Source organism: Lissotriton helveticus, chromosome 10 (assembly GCF_964261635.1).
Source record: "Lissotriton helveticus chromosome 10, aLisHel1.1, whole genome shotgun sequence".
NCBI classification, from domain to species: domain Eukaryota; kingdom Metazoa; phylum Chordata; class Amphibia; order Caudata; family Salamandridae; genus Lissotriton; species Lissotriton helveticus.
The window spans coordinates 385,061,281-385,076,244 of NC_136071.1; the positions used below are offsets into that span (position 1 = coordinate 385,061,281).

General features: G+C 43.5%; 1 protein-coding gene across 2 annotated transcripts in view; it reads left to right on the forward strand.

Moving 5' to 3' along the window:
• The first annotated feature begins 7,501 nt into the window (after window positions 1–7,501).
• The window catches only part of ABCB8 (ATP binding cassette subfamily B member 8), a 518,839-nt gene continuing 511,376 nt past the window's right edge, over window positions 7,502–14,964 (forward strand). Inside the window, exon 1 of one of the 2 annotated variants that reach the window (XM_078662778.1) lies at window positions 7,502–7,751. In XM_078662778.1, the coding sequence (XP_078518904.1) occupies window positions 7,693–7,751 (59 nt within the window). In that variant the 5' untranslated portion in view covers window positions 7,502–7,692. The remainder of the gene's footprint in view (window positions 7,752–14,964) is intronic. The other variant, XM_078662779.1, reaches the window with a different exon arrangement.

A 14,964-nucleotide genomic window follows, 5' to 3' on the forward strand; every position in this document is an offset into this window, starting at 1 on the left:
GTATGATTTTCTCATACTTTGTCAATCTGCTACTTGTTAAATGTTGAGTCTTACCTCTTGTCAGTAATATTTCAACTGAATGAGGCACAAAAACTTTCACAGGAAATCCCATAATGATTCCTTCACTTTGTTCAAGACTGATACTTGTAGCTGCAACTGCTTTTAAACAACCTGGTAATGCTTTTGCAATTGGATCAAGAACTGCAGAGAAATATGCAATAGGTTTCTTTAGGTTTCCATGTCTCTGAATTAACACAGATAATGCACATCCTTCTCTCTCACTGCAATACAGTTCAAAATCTTTCTCATAATTTGGCATACCCAAAGCAGGAGCTTGGCATAAGCTCTTTTTCAAGTTTTCAAAAGATTCCATCTCAACATCACTGAGAATAATTGGATCTTTTACATCTGATTTGGTCAGTCTTTGTAGTGGTTTCGCAATTACTGAAAATCCACTTATCCATTGTCGACAGTAACCTACCATTCCCAGGAACATTCTGACCTGTCTTTGTGTTCTTGGCGGTAACATTGCTTGAATCATTTTTATTCTCTCTATTGTTACTTGTCTTTTTCCTTTTGCAATTCTGTGACCAAGATATTTCACTTCTTGTTTGCAAAACTGTAATTTTGCTGGGGACACTTTATGTCCTTCTTCTGCAAGGCGATTTAACAGAATTATTGTGTCTGTTACACAATTTTCTCTTGTCTTTGCAGCTATTAACAAATCATCAATATACTGCACCAGCGTAGACCTACCTGGTAAGTCTAAATCTTCTAATGATCTTTTTAACAGTTCGTTAAAGATTGAAGGACTTTCTGTATAGCCCTGAGGGATTCTTGTCCATCCAAGGGTCTTACCTTGGAATCTGAAAGCAAAGATTTCATAACTGTCTGGGTGTAGAGGAACAGTAAAGAATGCATTGCAAAGGTCAATGACTGTGTACCATTCAGCATCATATGGAATCTGAAATAGAATCACTGCTGGATTTGGAACCACAGGACAACATGGAATAACAATTTGGTTAACCTTTCTCAAATCTTGTACGATCCTAAATGTTCCGTTAGCCTTTTTAACTCCCATAATTGGTGAATTACAAGAGCTACTCTTCATTTCTTCCAATACACCTTGCTTGATTAATTTTTCAATTACAGGTGTAATACCTTCAATTGTCTCTGTTTTCATTTTATATTGTGGAGTGTTTGGAAATTCTATTCCCTGCTTCAATGCAATTTTAACAGGATCTACGTTTTTCATCAGACCCATCTCATTCCCAGTAAAATCCCATATTTCAGATTTCACTGTTTCTTTTAGCTCTTCAGGTAAATCTTTTTCTTCAAATGCAGGAAACAATTTTGTTTCTTCTGCTTCCATCATCATCATTGTCATTCTGTACAAACCATCTTCCTCCATTGTTTGTAATTCAACTCCTTCAGGAGAACAATATATTCTGCAATTCATTTTACATAGTATGTCTCTACCTAATAGATTTACTGGACTACTATTACAAACCACAAATCTGTGTTTGTCTCTGTAATTTCCAATTTCAACTGGTACTGGATCAGTTAAATCTGTTTTAATTTGCTGATTACTTACTCCGACAACTTGGATGGTATCCCCAGAGAGAGGTAGGTTTTCAATTTCCACTGATCTAACAGTAGAACGGGTAGCACCAGTGTCCACTAGAAAGGTGATGTCTACATCATTAACTTTCCCGTTTACATAAGGACCAGACTGGTCAACCTCAAGAGTGGCTCCAACAACACACTCTTCCTCCTCTCTCGGGCACCGTCAGCAATAATCATCAGAATCACTGTCTTGGCTTTCTGTTAATAAAAATTGTTGTGAAGCATTTTGCATTTGAACCCTTTGCTGCTTTTGCTGTTTTTGTGGTTTTATTACCTGTTCACATCCCTGAAATCCCACGTTTGGATTATATTTTTGAACTCCCCCACAATTCGGAAAAGGTGGTTGTGGCAACTGGTCCTGTCGATTATTCACCTGTTGTTGTTGCTGTTGTTGTAATTGTCGCTGAATATTAAATTCATTTAACCCCTGTTGCATCTGTAGCTGTTGCTGCACGTTAACACCATTCTGCATCTGTGGATTCAATAAGGGATTCTTTAAGTTTCTAGGAGGATGAGGACACTCGTCCCTCCAATGTCCAATTTCGCCACAATTAAAACAAGGTAATCTTTGTTTCAGCTCTTCTATCTTTGGGCTAAATTTCTTTTGGAAATTATTACCTTTAAACTTTCCTTGTATCTGGTTCGTATTTCCAGTTTGAACAAAATTAGTGTTCTTATTTCCCATGCTGGCAATCTGTTGCTCAGCCACCTTTACCTGTGCCCACATGGCTTTCTCCTTTAGCTTCTTCTGTTTTACTTCTAATTCATCGCTACAATATTTTGCTTTTCTCAGAATATCATCAATAGATAGTGCTTGCCATCCGACAATGCTAGTTCTGATCATTTCTCCAATTTCAGGCTTTAGTCCATAAACAAATCTATAGATAAAATGACTCATGTCTTTCTCATCTAATTTTTCATAACCACTGTATTGTTTAAAGATTAACAGTAGTCTTTCATAAAAAGAATGAACTGATTCTTTTGTTTCCTGCTCTGTTCTTTCTATTTTAACCCAATCAACTTCTTTGGGTGGAATTTTGTTTTTCATCCAAACAATTACTTTCTCATAAAAATCCATTACGAGTGGATTTGGGGCACCTGTTTCTTTAATTCGCTCAGGTTCTGTTTTTGGCCAACTAATAGATATTTTACATTCTGTCCAAAGATCAGATGGAACAACAATGTCAAAAAATCCATCCAAATCAATCCACAGAACTTTTGACACTTTGATAAATCTATCGACTTGCCTGTACCACTCAACAGGTTTCTCTCTTAATTTAGGAAAGTCATTTGTGAATAACAGAATGTCTTGTCTCGACCATGGGACATGAACATATCCTCCACCTGCAACTTCTCTCATTGGAAATTGTTTTGACATTCTTTCTAATCTTTCATCTTCCTTCCTTTTGGTCCATTTCACTCTCCATTTGTTCAGTTCTCCTAGCTTTTTGATATAGACAATTAAATCTTTAATGTGAACTATTCTTCCCATTGAGTTCAAACTCTCAATGTCGCTTTCTGAGAAATCTAATCTGTAATGTTTTGCAAAATTCTTTTGTTTACTCACATCGATTTCAAGTTCTGCAGCTAGATCCTCTAATTGATCATATTTATTTTTCGTTTTCCATTGAATACTTTTGCAAATGAATAATAGTTCATCATCCCGATAGTAATTTAAACTATCTGGGCCAATTGTTCCAATTATTAATTCTTCTATATTTGCTTTTAATTTGGCCACATCAAGCTTCGGTGTGGTTACCCTGACTTCAGGACTTCCTACATCTGACATAGCACCCATTGGTGTTTTTGGAGATAAATCCTCATTGAAGGTTAAATCAGGCATTCTCGATCTAGAAGTGTTTAATTCAGTCAAGTCTGAATAAAATTTTTCAGCAGGCTTTTGAATTTCTGTATTTAAAGGAATAGTTAATCCAGTTTTGTTTGTATTTCTTTGATCAAATACAGGCTGAACAGGACCTATTGTTACTGGAACAGTGACAGCTTCCATGCCTTTTGTCATTCTTTTAATTAATTCTTCTTTAGACCTTAAATATTCATTATAATCATCATCCTCAACATTTCTTGTCTCTTTTGCATAATCTTTTGGAGGTTCCCTTGCTCTTGGTGTCATTGAAAAATGTCTACCCTCATTTCGAGCATTCTCGAATTCTGGTCTTCTAGGAGTTTCAGTGATTTCACTATTATTTGGGTAAAGTTTAGGAGCTTCACTAATTGGAGGTGCACTCGGTGAAGTTTCAGTAGAAACCACCGGAGTAGACCATGATCTAGGAGGTCTCAAAGGCTGATTAGGCTGTTTATTTCTAGCAGTTGTATATATTTCTTCCATAATTGCATCCTCAGATTCACTTTCCATAGATTTTCCTGTAGGAGAACCCATTACCATTTCATGAATTAAATACAATCCTTCACTCATGTTTCCCTGTCTCCACATTCGTAATCTATCTTCATGAGTTTCTCTTTTCCATGATGGATTTTTAGAAGGTCTTTTAATTCCACTAGCTTCTCTTTGTAACTGATACATCTCATCTTCCCACTCAACTAAAGCTTCAAATTGAGTTGGTCTCGGTTTTGGAACAAGAGCATTCATTTTTTCTCGTAAGTTTCTTAAAACTCTTACATTAAATGAACCATCATCAGGCCAAGCCAAAACACCATCGTTTTTAGTATAACGCTTCCAACTGTCGAACCATAAGACAGTATGATATCCGTATTCACCTTCCATGTACGCTGCAGGTGTTTTATACTTATGAAGTAGTTTACCACCTCGCGTTTCGATTTTCTTGTCAGGTGAAAATAAATTCTTAAATTTCTGAAATAATGTTGTCTTCTTCTCAACATGTTTAAAATGATAACTCATTTTCAAAAGTAAAATTTAATTCACAAAATCGTTCGTAAAATATTTCCGGGATGTTCCGCAAAACAACCAATCCGTGCGCGAAACACACCAACAAGCCAACGGCAGTTGAGCTGCGTCACTTTTCAGCTCGACCAATAAATTTGGAGATTTTCCTAAGGACCAATCAGCTCACAGGCCGTCAGAGACTCAGGAGCCAATCAGAATACAGCTTGTGACGTAGGTCACCCAATCCCTGCGCGGCTCTGTGACGTACACAGCAGCTGCGGTTTCTCGTTTCTCACTCCTGGCGCTTACCCCTCCTTGACAAAATCTTTTCACAGCACCATTTTAAGAACACTTTTCAGTGTAAATTAATTCTTAACAATGACTTATAAAGACAACATCTGTTCGTTTCACTAATTAGGATAGTTTACATACATTCAAGTATCCACACTTCGGAATAGACGGCGCTATTCACACTAAGGATAATATTCAATTGTCAGTAGAGTAACCTTACCCCACCCTTCAAGCAAGTATAATTATGAACTCGCTTTGCTCTGAACCCACCGCGAAGTGAAAGTTCTAAGAGTTCCACTTGAACATAAAATACAATTCAAACTCGCACTTTTACACGGAAAATTCCCCTAATTTCAAACACACACGAAATCCGTACAGGACTCTCACCTGTTTATAGAAATCATGCACCGTTAGCAAAATAACGACGTTATCCGTACAGGGCTCTCACCTGTTTATAGATATGAAACATGTACCCGTACAGGACTCTAACCTGTTTATAGATAATCATGCACCGACGTTAAATTTTACCCTTCACTCAAGCTTGGATATAACTAATACTCTCATCACAGTGAGTTTTATGGAAGGCGCTTTGTCCCTATTCTCATGCTGCTTTGATTTCTTAGAAATTCCTCACTATACAAGATTCAGACCTAGCCCTAAAACTGTGCTGCTCGGCGACAACACTATGGTACACGGCGATACCTCTTGTGATACTCGGCGATATCACTACAAACGAACAGATGGCTTGCGTGACTAATTTCTCGCCACACAATCTATACCGGTATAGCTTACAGATAGGCACGAAAAACGAACTTAACGAGTGTTAAAACATTGATCCTATTTTCATACCATGACGCAATCCTTAGCAACCAACATGTTACCTTGGTTACCGCTTAGCAACCATCAATTTCTGCTACCAGATAATTGATCCAGCGGGCTATAGAAAATATATCATAAACTACGCTATCCAATTTCATAACCTATAAACAAAATTCTAAACTATACATGGACCCATTTATGAACCTGATATATTTTTGGGCCTACTGAATCAGGTGGTCAAATAAATCTATATACACATTATTTACAAACTATAAACATTTTATACATTTGCAGAAAGAATATTGTCATTAGAATAAAACCCAATCATTTAAATGACCACTATAGGCGACGTGATCTAGCTAAAGGTAACCTATACTTCTAAATAACCAAGACCAGCTTGTTTGTCAAAAGTAAGATTTTATTTTCTAGATTATGGTATATAAGTTGTAAGTTTTATAAATGAAATTTTATTTGCAATAAAGCAAGCATGATAGTAAGAAATATGGAAAAATACCATTTAAGCAATTTAATCAAATTTAAAGAAATTATATAAAGTTTAGCATTTCTAAAACCTATTTCCCTAACTGAGCTAAATAGACAGAAATTAAAGTAAAGTTCTTTGAGGATTCTTACGTGCTCCACGCAAAGTCCAGCAGCACATCACCCTCATCGGAAAGTCAGAAAGCAGCAGCCAGCCCAACCCTAAGGGCATGACTTTTTATACCTTTCTACGCTAACTAAACTAGCGAAGGAAAATTTTCAGAAATACTCGACGTCCCATTGGCTGAGAGTGACAAGTGACATGTCACCCGATTCTTAAAAAGTTCCACAAAATCATGTCTTACAAAGACCATTGTCTCTTCCACGTGAAGCCAGAGGCTTCCTGCGATTGCAACTTTGTATTAAGTCATCCTCGCAGCTTCCATAGTCTTTCAGTGCAACTTCCGCGGATGCCAAGTTAAGGACTGACAAAAAGTTCTCTTTCGACCTTGGCCATGTCCGACAGAATGATGTCAGCTCATCAGTTTTTGCCTTATGAATGCAGCTTCAATAAACGTTTTAATTCAGAATGGGCGTCTCGTGACTTTCTGCAGAAATATGGATTAGCTCTTTTTGTGCGGCTCAAATAGTTAGGCCTCAAAAGCAGGCAACTTATGATTTCTAGTATAAAACAAACACAAGAAAAGTATTAATGTAAGAAATAAAGTATATTCTGTATCCACCCCATGGTTTACTAAATAATTAACCCACCCGATTAATGAAAATGTTACCTAGCCATTGCAAACAAATAAAGCAGCGTTTATATTTACCAGTCTCCGTTTTTCTATGAGACCCATATGCACCTAGAATAGTAGAAATGACATCACACAGACAAGGAAAAGCAAAACAAGCACATGCTTATTTTAAATATGCAGCAGTTAGTAATGACAAAAACGAAAACAATAAATTATTTTATTATTTTGCACGAACAAAAAGATGCAACATTTATGCACGTTTATGAGCACACATGTTAGTCCCCCCACGTGTAAAGTTTAATCTAGGTTGTATTAGCACAACATATCACAAATCATTAATAATTTTATTCATGTTATGGAAATGTGACTTTGCGAGTTTAAACAAAATTTTGTTTTCTATCTCGCTCCATCAGTTGCATGATGAGCACAAAAACATGGATTTCACTGTGACTGGGGTGCATGTTTTCTTTCTGCATTCCGTCCATTATCTTTTTGTTTTGCAATGGTACTTTGTATTTATAAAAAAGCAGAGAACTGGATGTAAATATTCATTTTATAAATTCAGGCGTGTTTAATAGAAGATGTGGTTTGAGTTATTTGGAACCATTTCAAGATGGCCGCCGCAAATACTTCAACGCAGTCACACTTCAATAAAATGAACCTAACCGAAAGAACAAGAACATCTGAGTTCCCATCAGCAGCCATATTAGGGCCAGTAATACACATCAGGACTTTCGGAATATATCAGAGATCATAAGCAGGCTCTGAACTTTTAGCATCTGTTTGAGAAGTCAACGTCTTGCAGGGGCAATAAGAATCCAGCGACTATCTTCACTTCCGGTGTCTGCCATCTGCAACATGCTGTTTCACCTGTTTCAAACCGGGCTTAGGGGAGGATCTTCTCGCTACACCCAAAGGTACCGAGGGAGGGGAAGAATCTGGAGGGAGAACGTGCATTCGCTTGCGGAAGAAACCGCTTAACGTACTTCCTGAACTGGTTTGGCCCCAAGAAGCCACCGTATTCGAATGATCCGATTGAAATTATAATATCAATGTGGCTGGTGGTGATTGGGATGTCCGTGACAACCGCTAGATAATAATTTAAAGCATATTAAGGCAGTAAATGTAAAAAGAGTGAAATGTGCGCAGTGTTTTAAATTTCAGTGAGATAACTGCATATATTCATGACATTACGGGGTGTTGGGTCTAATATACGGACATTTCTTGGCGTGGATCAAAATGGTTATCTTTGAAAGCGGTGAGGTGTATTATCCGTTACGAATTGTTGGGAACAATTAAGGAAGAGAGTGCGTCAGGCGCACATGGTTGCTGATTGAGCTCACATAGAGTCAGTGTCATACATGCTCGACAGTCGGACAAAATAGTGGGCAGGCATAGTGTTACCGAGCAATTTAGTGGCTGCTTGGTTGACAGATTTTAACGGGTGATTAATCTTATTGCCTTAGGTCGCTTATCGAGCAACGCAGGGGATTATTGGCACACTTGGGAGTTATGCAAGCAGGGTGGTGAGAAGTCTCTTATATCCGGTCAATTGGGTGGTCAATCTAGAGATGAATGCATAGTGGTGAATGCCCCATCCAATGTTACTGACTTTGACCCTGCTCATTACCGATCTTCTATGATTCATACTTTTACCCAATCCCCTCTCCCTCTTTCCATCTTCTCACACTCCTTCTCTACACCCCCTTCTCTCTCTTTAATTTCAACTCCCTTTATCCCTTTAATTATCCCTTTGTTTCTTTGCCCCCTTCACTCATTTAATGCAATGTTTTATCTTTTGTGAATTTTTCTGCACATTGTCAATTGTATATTATATCTTAATATGTTTACCCACCTTGTAAAGCGCTCTGATACTCTTGGGTCCAGCAGCGCTATATAAAACCTTTAAAATAAATAAATAAAACAAGTTACATAGATAATGTTCCTGAGGCAGAAGCTGAAAACACAGGGAGTGGCTCCCTTCATGCAAGTCAGTGGCTGAGTATGGACTTTGTAATTAAGACACAACTCCATTATCGGTAGGTGAACGCGTAGTGTAGTGTAAAGGCACTGCAGGAGAGAGCAAACACAGGTCCGAGCATTTCGATACTCCCCACCAACTGTCCCTTTCCCAAGTGCCCAGGTGGATATGACCAGGGAGTCACTGATGGCCCAGGAATGTGAATACTTACCATTACTCCCAAAACTCACGACAACAATGCAATAAGTCTCTTTTTATATTACTTTTGGGTTAGGAGTCGTAAGACCCCTGACCGTATTTATTATTATTTCACACAATAAACAAAACACACTTTATAACTTTTTACACAGTAACCACATTATTTAACTTTTCAGCTTATATTTGTGACCTAGCCTTAACATGGATCTAGTACATGGGAATCACCTAACCATAACTACTCTGTTCCTGTGTAACCAAGAAATTATTCCGTAACCGTTCCGAGTGACATCAAGACTGGCCCTGCCCCTTCCTTTACCCCTTCAGGGGTCCTCCTTCTGAGAGGAGCCCACTTTCCCTCTCCCCTCCGTATGGGGAGGTCTCCAATGTCTGCAAATTCTTGTGCAAGAGGCCTGGCTGCCCTCAGGATACCTATCGCGGACACCCCTTACAATCAGGTTTGTCATCCCCCAGGGGCCAGTGCTAGGTTGTGCCCAAATGCGCCTGCGCCGGTGGTTGCTAGTTAAAGGGCCACATCAACGACCTCCTATAAACCTCCAGCCCCCCGGCCACCTCCTTGCGTCCTGGTTGCAGTACCCCTTGGAGGGTCCATGTATTCAGATGTTAAATTTAGTAAAACAGGATGCCGTAAAGGGGCCCCAAGTGTCCCCCAATCTTGACCTCACCTGGCAACTTAAATACGATTAATCAAGGGGAGCAACCCTAAAGAGGCCTTGTACTTGAGATGGTGGGTCGGGAAACACTCGAGCCTGCGCGGCTCCTGTAGAGGCGACGTGAGGGGGGGGCACAACCTTTGGTAACCCAGCACGTGTGTTAAGAGTCCATCGGGGCAGAAGATGAAGGCGACCGCGCGTTGCCGCAAGCAGGATAAAGAGACCTGCCTGCGGCCATTTAAATAAGGGAGTGTTGTCAACTTTAGCTGCCCCGGAAGCTCTAAAGTGCTTCCAGGACAGCGGGTGTGTCCACCAATCGGCACCATTCATAGCCGGAAGGACGTGGCAACCAAGCCCCATCCGTCCTGCTGTCCCCCGGCTCCCCGCCATATCTACGACTCTGTTAATGCTACTGTGTGTCATCCTATGTCGCAGACTGCACACCATATCCGTAGGATACCACAGACTTGTGCAAGGTGGTGATTGGGCTCCTCAGAAGAGGTGGGATAGCCCAAAAAATAACAAGGGTCTGGTATGGCTCTAAGAGCCCGTGCATGAGTCGATCCATGGTAATGTTTGGCATGGAGTTTGTGCTACAAACATCATATCCGGTCCGTACTGGCCTGGGAACCAAAATTAGCTGTGGCAAAAATGTTCAAACCAGCTCCACTTCCTTCCACCTTGCCCCTAACTTGCTAACTACTTCTCTCGTTCTCCTAAAGCAATGTTTTATCGTCTAGCTCTCTAATTTAATAAGGGAGACTTTCACTTTACCTTTGAGGATCATGTCATCCTTTACAACAAGCAACCACTGTTTTCATGTAACAGTGTGGGTACACTGCTTAATTTGTAAAATAATAAGTGCCGGTGTCCAAAGCACTGTTCAGAAGCCTGGCCGGTGCCATTCAATATCAGCGCGCGCTGAAGAGCAAGGCTGCGTAGTTCTTACATACATGGCAATAGACCTGAATCAGGTGGGAGACTCCGATTTTTGAAGAAAAAAAAATGGCTTTATCTTGACTGTCTCCCACTTGAAATTGCTTTTCCTTCAATAGAAGACATTGAGGAAAAATGCATTCTCCTAATAATTTGTTTGAATATCTCCCACTTCCCGCTTCTAAAATGTTGGTACGTATGTTCTTAATCCACCTCAGGCCTGGGGATGTGGCTTGGCCGCAGAGCAGAATGGCTGCTTGAGATCGCAGCTCCGCCGGCCGAGCGCTAAAATCTGTCATCAATCCGGTAATATCGTGCTGCTGACCGGGCCCGTCTCGAGGAAAGAGGTGCTGGGGCACTCCGGTCTTGTTGGCCAAGACAATTGGCGCTGTGGGGCGCCGCCAGCGTGGGTAGTGATCGCGGCTGCCTGGGTGCCGTGGAGAGGCCTGCGGCTATTGCTGAAGCCGGGGCCTTGCGTAGCGGACTGCCGAGGATCGGAGGGAAGAACAGCCCGGGCGGGGGCGGGACAGTGCCCGCTGCAGATGACATTAACTGCGGGGGACTTGCTGAGGTAACAAGCTCCACGTATGCCAGCACTGAAGGAGTGGTGTGTGCTAGCCGGGCTGTAGCTGTTACCACCGGTGGAACTACGGAGGAGAGCTGCCTGTGAAGGGTGAGAGAGCGGCGCATGGGTTGCGGCGGCTCAGAGTTCACTGCCTGCTGCATGGCTGTAGAACAGCGGCACAGATGTGTGTAAATTAAGGCGCCAGAAGCTTTGAGCCCACGAGAGAGTATGTGCAGGGGCAGCCGAGCGGCATAGAAACTGCGCAGTGATGCCGTGCCTCGGACCAGCGGCCGCCATTTTGTGAAGCGGAGAGGAACCTGCATTGGTCATCTATGGCGGCTAAGTGGTAGCTGTTGGAAGGGGATATCGGACAGGGGGTGTTACCGGTGCTGTGGACGATCCTGTATCTCGGCTGGGTCTGGCCGGTGGCGGAGCTGAGTGGTGCTGATGATGCTGGAGTTGGCCGTGGCGCTGGTGAGAGGCAATCTGCTGGAATAATGGTGCATGGCGTCTGTACTGGTGCACTATTGAACTGATAGCTGACGGGGCGGTTGCGCTTCAGGGGGCATGTAATACAGCGGAGGACCGGGGCCCCGCGATTGGACCGGCTGGGACATTCCAGGAGTTAGCATGTATTGATGTTCAGGGGGCGCCCACCCAGGGGCCACGAGGTGCTCACCTATTTGGTTCCTCCTTGGCACCGGAGGGAATACACTAGTAGGCGAACTGTCGGGGAACCTCTCTGGATTTGCTGGCATGGAGTGTCTTTGAACTGGTGGTGGTGGACTTCTATGCTTCCGAAGACACGGAGGGGTCAGCTGTGAGTGCGCGCTGCAGGGCGACTTCTGGGGCTACCACCCGTAGAGAGCATTGGACACCTGTACTCTGTCCCGTGCATTGGCGCTTTGAGGGGGGTGACGGCATACGGAGCGCACTGGAGAATAAATGCTGCAATCCTTGTTTTATGTACAGTGCACCGTAGGCAGCTGTAACTGCTGAGACTTGCGGTGCTTGGTATCCCTGTGGCAGACAGCGCTAAAGCATTGTCGATAAAGGTGGGAAGACATTGACGTGGAGCCCAGCGGAACAACACGCAGGATATTGTGGGCTGTGGGATAGAGGTGCACCGTCATGATGAGAAGACGAACAGGGCACCGGACACGGAGGCTGCGGAACGGGAGGGGCCTAGTGACGGAGCTCAGGGTCAACTGCCGGCAGAGGACATACGGTCCATGTTTAGGGAGCTGAAAACGAGGATTGATACCAAAATGGACATACTGGCGGATCGCATGGACCGTATCACGCAACGGATGGACAAGCAGGAAGGACGGGTCAGTGTGCTGGAGACAAGAGTGACTGAAACGGCGGAAAGCCAAACTGAAGTGGAGAAAAAAATCAAAGGAATGGACAGGCTGCTGGCATTGATTCAGCAGAAGAATGAGGATTTGGAGGCGAGGTTGAGGCGCAATAATATATGCATCACGGGCATTGTGGAAACAACAGACATTCAGAACATGGAAAAGTGCATTGAAGCTATGTTGACTGAATTGTTTGGCCCGTCTCTTTCTCCCATGTTCCTCATAGAAAGAGCTCACAGAACATTAGGTCCTCGACCCAAACCTGGAGTGCCGGCTCGACCTATCCTGGCCAGAGTACTCAACTATAGGGACAGGGACACGGTACTTCGCCTCGCCAGAGAAAAGGGAGCGATCCAATAACGAGGCAATGACATCGCGCTGTACCCGGACTTCACACTGCAAGTGCAGGCTGCCCGCAGGGAATTCATACCAGCGAAGAAGATCTTCCAGCAGACGGGTACGAAATATGCACTGATCTACCCGGCGAAGCTAAGGGTCCAGGGCCCGGGTAGACCCACCTTCTTTGTGGACGCAAAGGCGGCGCTCAAATATGCTAAACAACTGTTAAGGACCAGCGACAGCAGAAGACGTCAGAGGAGGGCCGAACAGAGGAGAGACTGAGTGACATTGAGTGACCTGCTGGTGGAAATCGCCTGGTGGGTATACAAAAGATCCTTGTGGTTCCCCCTGCGAGTGTCAGACGCACACAAATTGTAAGACGCTTTGTGCGGTAATCTCTTGGAGTGCCTAAACTGTCTGTGTTTTCGAGAGGTACATCAGGCCTGCTCGTGCTGTCCTATATACGGATGTGCCCTGGGTTGGCATGCATGAGTTAAGCAGCTTGGCCACCCTGTCAAGAGTACAGGGGGAGGACTGAGGCCAACCTGCACGCCCCGAGGGATGAATCCCACAGACTGGACACTGTTCTGGTTGTTTGTGTTGTTTGAGGTAGGGGGGGAGTGGATACCACGACCTATTTAGGGGGTTGGTGTGGGTAGAGGGGGACATGGGGAGGCAGTGAGGCGTTTGGGGGGGAGGGGATTCGGGGTGGGTAATGCACGACCCGATTGGGGGGTTGGAGTGGGAGGGGGGCGAGGTGGGAAGTTGGGATTGTGTGTTTGCCTGATATGCCTTCAGACTGTACTGTTGCATCTTGTTTGCCTACCTGGATTAATGTGAAGGGCATTAATTGTCTTACTTGGAACATACGTGGTTTGAATGACCGCCGGAAGGCGCGGCTGATCCACTGCTATTTAATGAGACATGAGGTAGATATTTGCCTATTGCAGGAAACTCATTTGGCGACTGCACACACAAATATGCTCAAACACTATAGATGGGGAGTGATAGTGGAAGCCCCATATTCCAACTCTGCTAGAGGGGTAGCCATATTGCTTCGGAAGGGATTGCAGTGGACGACAACTGCCTCATACACGGACAGGGAGGGTAGATACATACTACTGCTGGGAATATTATGTAGTGATCCGGTGTTGATTGTGAATGTATATGGGCCGAATGTTGATAGTCCTACATTTTTCCAACAGATATGGCAGCGAATCCAGTCATATGGGCAGGTAGCGATCCTATGGGGTGGAGATTTTAATGTGGCCCTATCCTCATTCGCTGATAGACATGGTGTGTCTCGTGAACATCACCCTAGAGCGGCAGCGATGTTAAAAGAGATAATGGAGGGCGACTGCCTGGTGGACACATGGAGGGTGTTACATCCGGATGACAGGGATGGCACCTGCGCGACACCACACAGAGGCGCATGGTCGAGGATTGATTATTGGCTTTTGTCTGGAAACCTACATTCCCAAGTGGTCAAGGCCGCTCACTTACCCAGGACCTTTTCAGATCATGCACCGATGCTGATACAACTATTGATCCTTCCGCAGTATGTTAGATCCTTTTAGCTGGAGGTTTCCCTTGAGGGCATTGTTGGATCAGGTGTTTAAGGAGGAACTTAGAGAGAAACTGACTGAGTATTTTGAGTTAAATGAGGGTTCAGTAGAGTCACCGGGAACGTTATGGGAGGCATTTAAGGTGGGAACAAGGGGCAACTGGATGGCACTAAAATCGGGAGTGTTGAAGTCTATAAGAGATACGCTGGTAAGACTCGAGGGGGAAATTGCTGGGCTGGAGAGGGACTGTAGGGAGAGATCTACGAACTTCATTCAGGCAGCGTTAAGGACGAAACTAACTACATTTCAGGAGGAGGCGGTGAGGGAAACAGCATACCTAAATAAATATGCACAGGTCAGGAGATATGGAGAGGGCGATAGGGCGGGGAAGACATTGGCATCCTTGCTACGTGCTCCAAGGGGCGCGGAAATAGCGAGAACACCAAAAGACATACTTCGCAAAATGACAGGCTTCTACCAGACACTCTACACTTCGCGCACGGATCCAGAGGAGAGG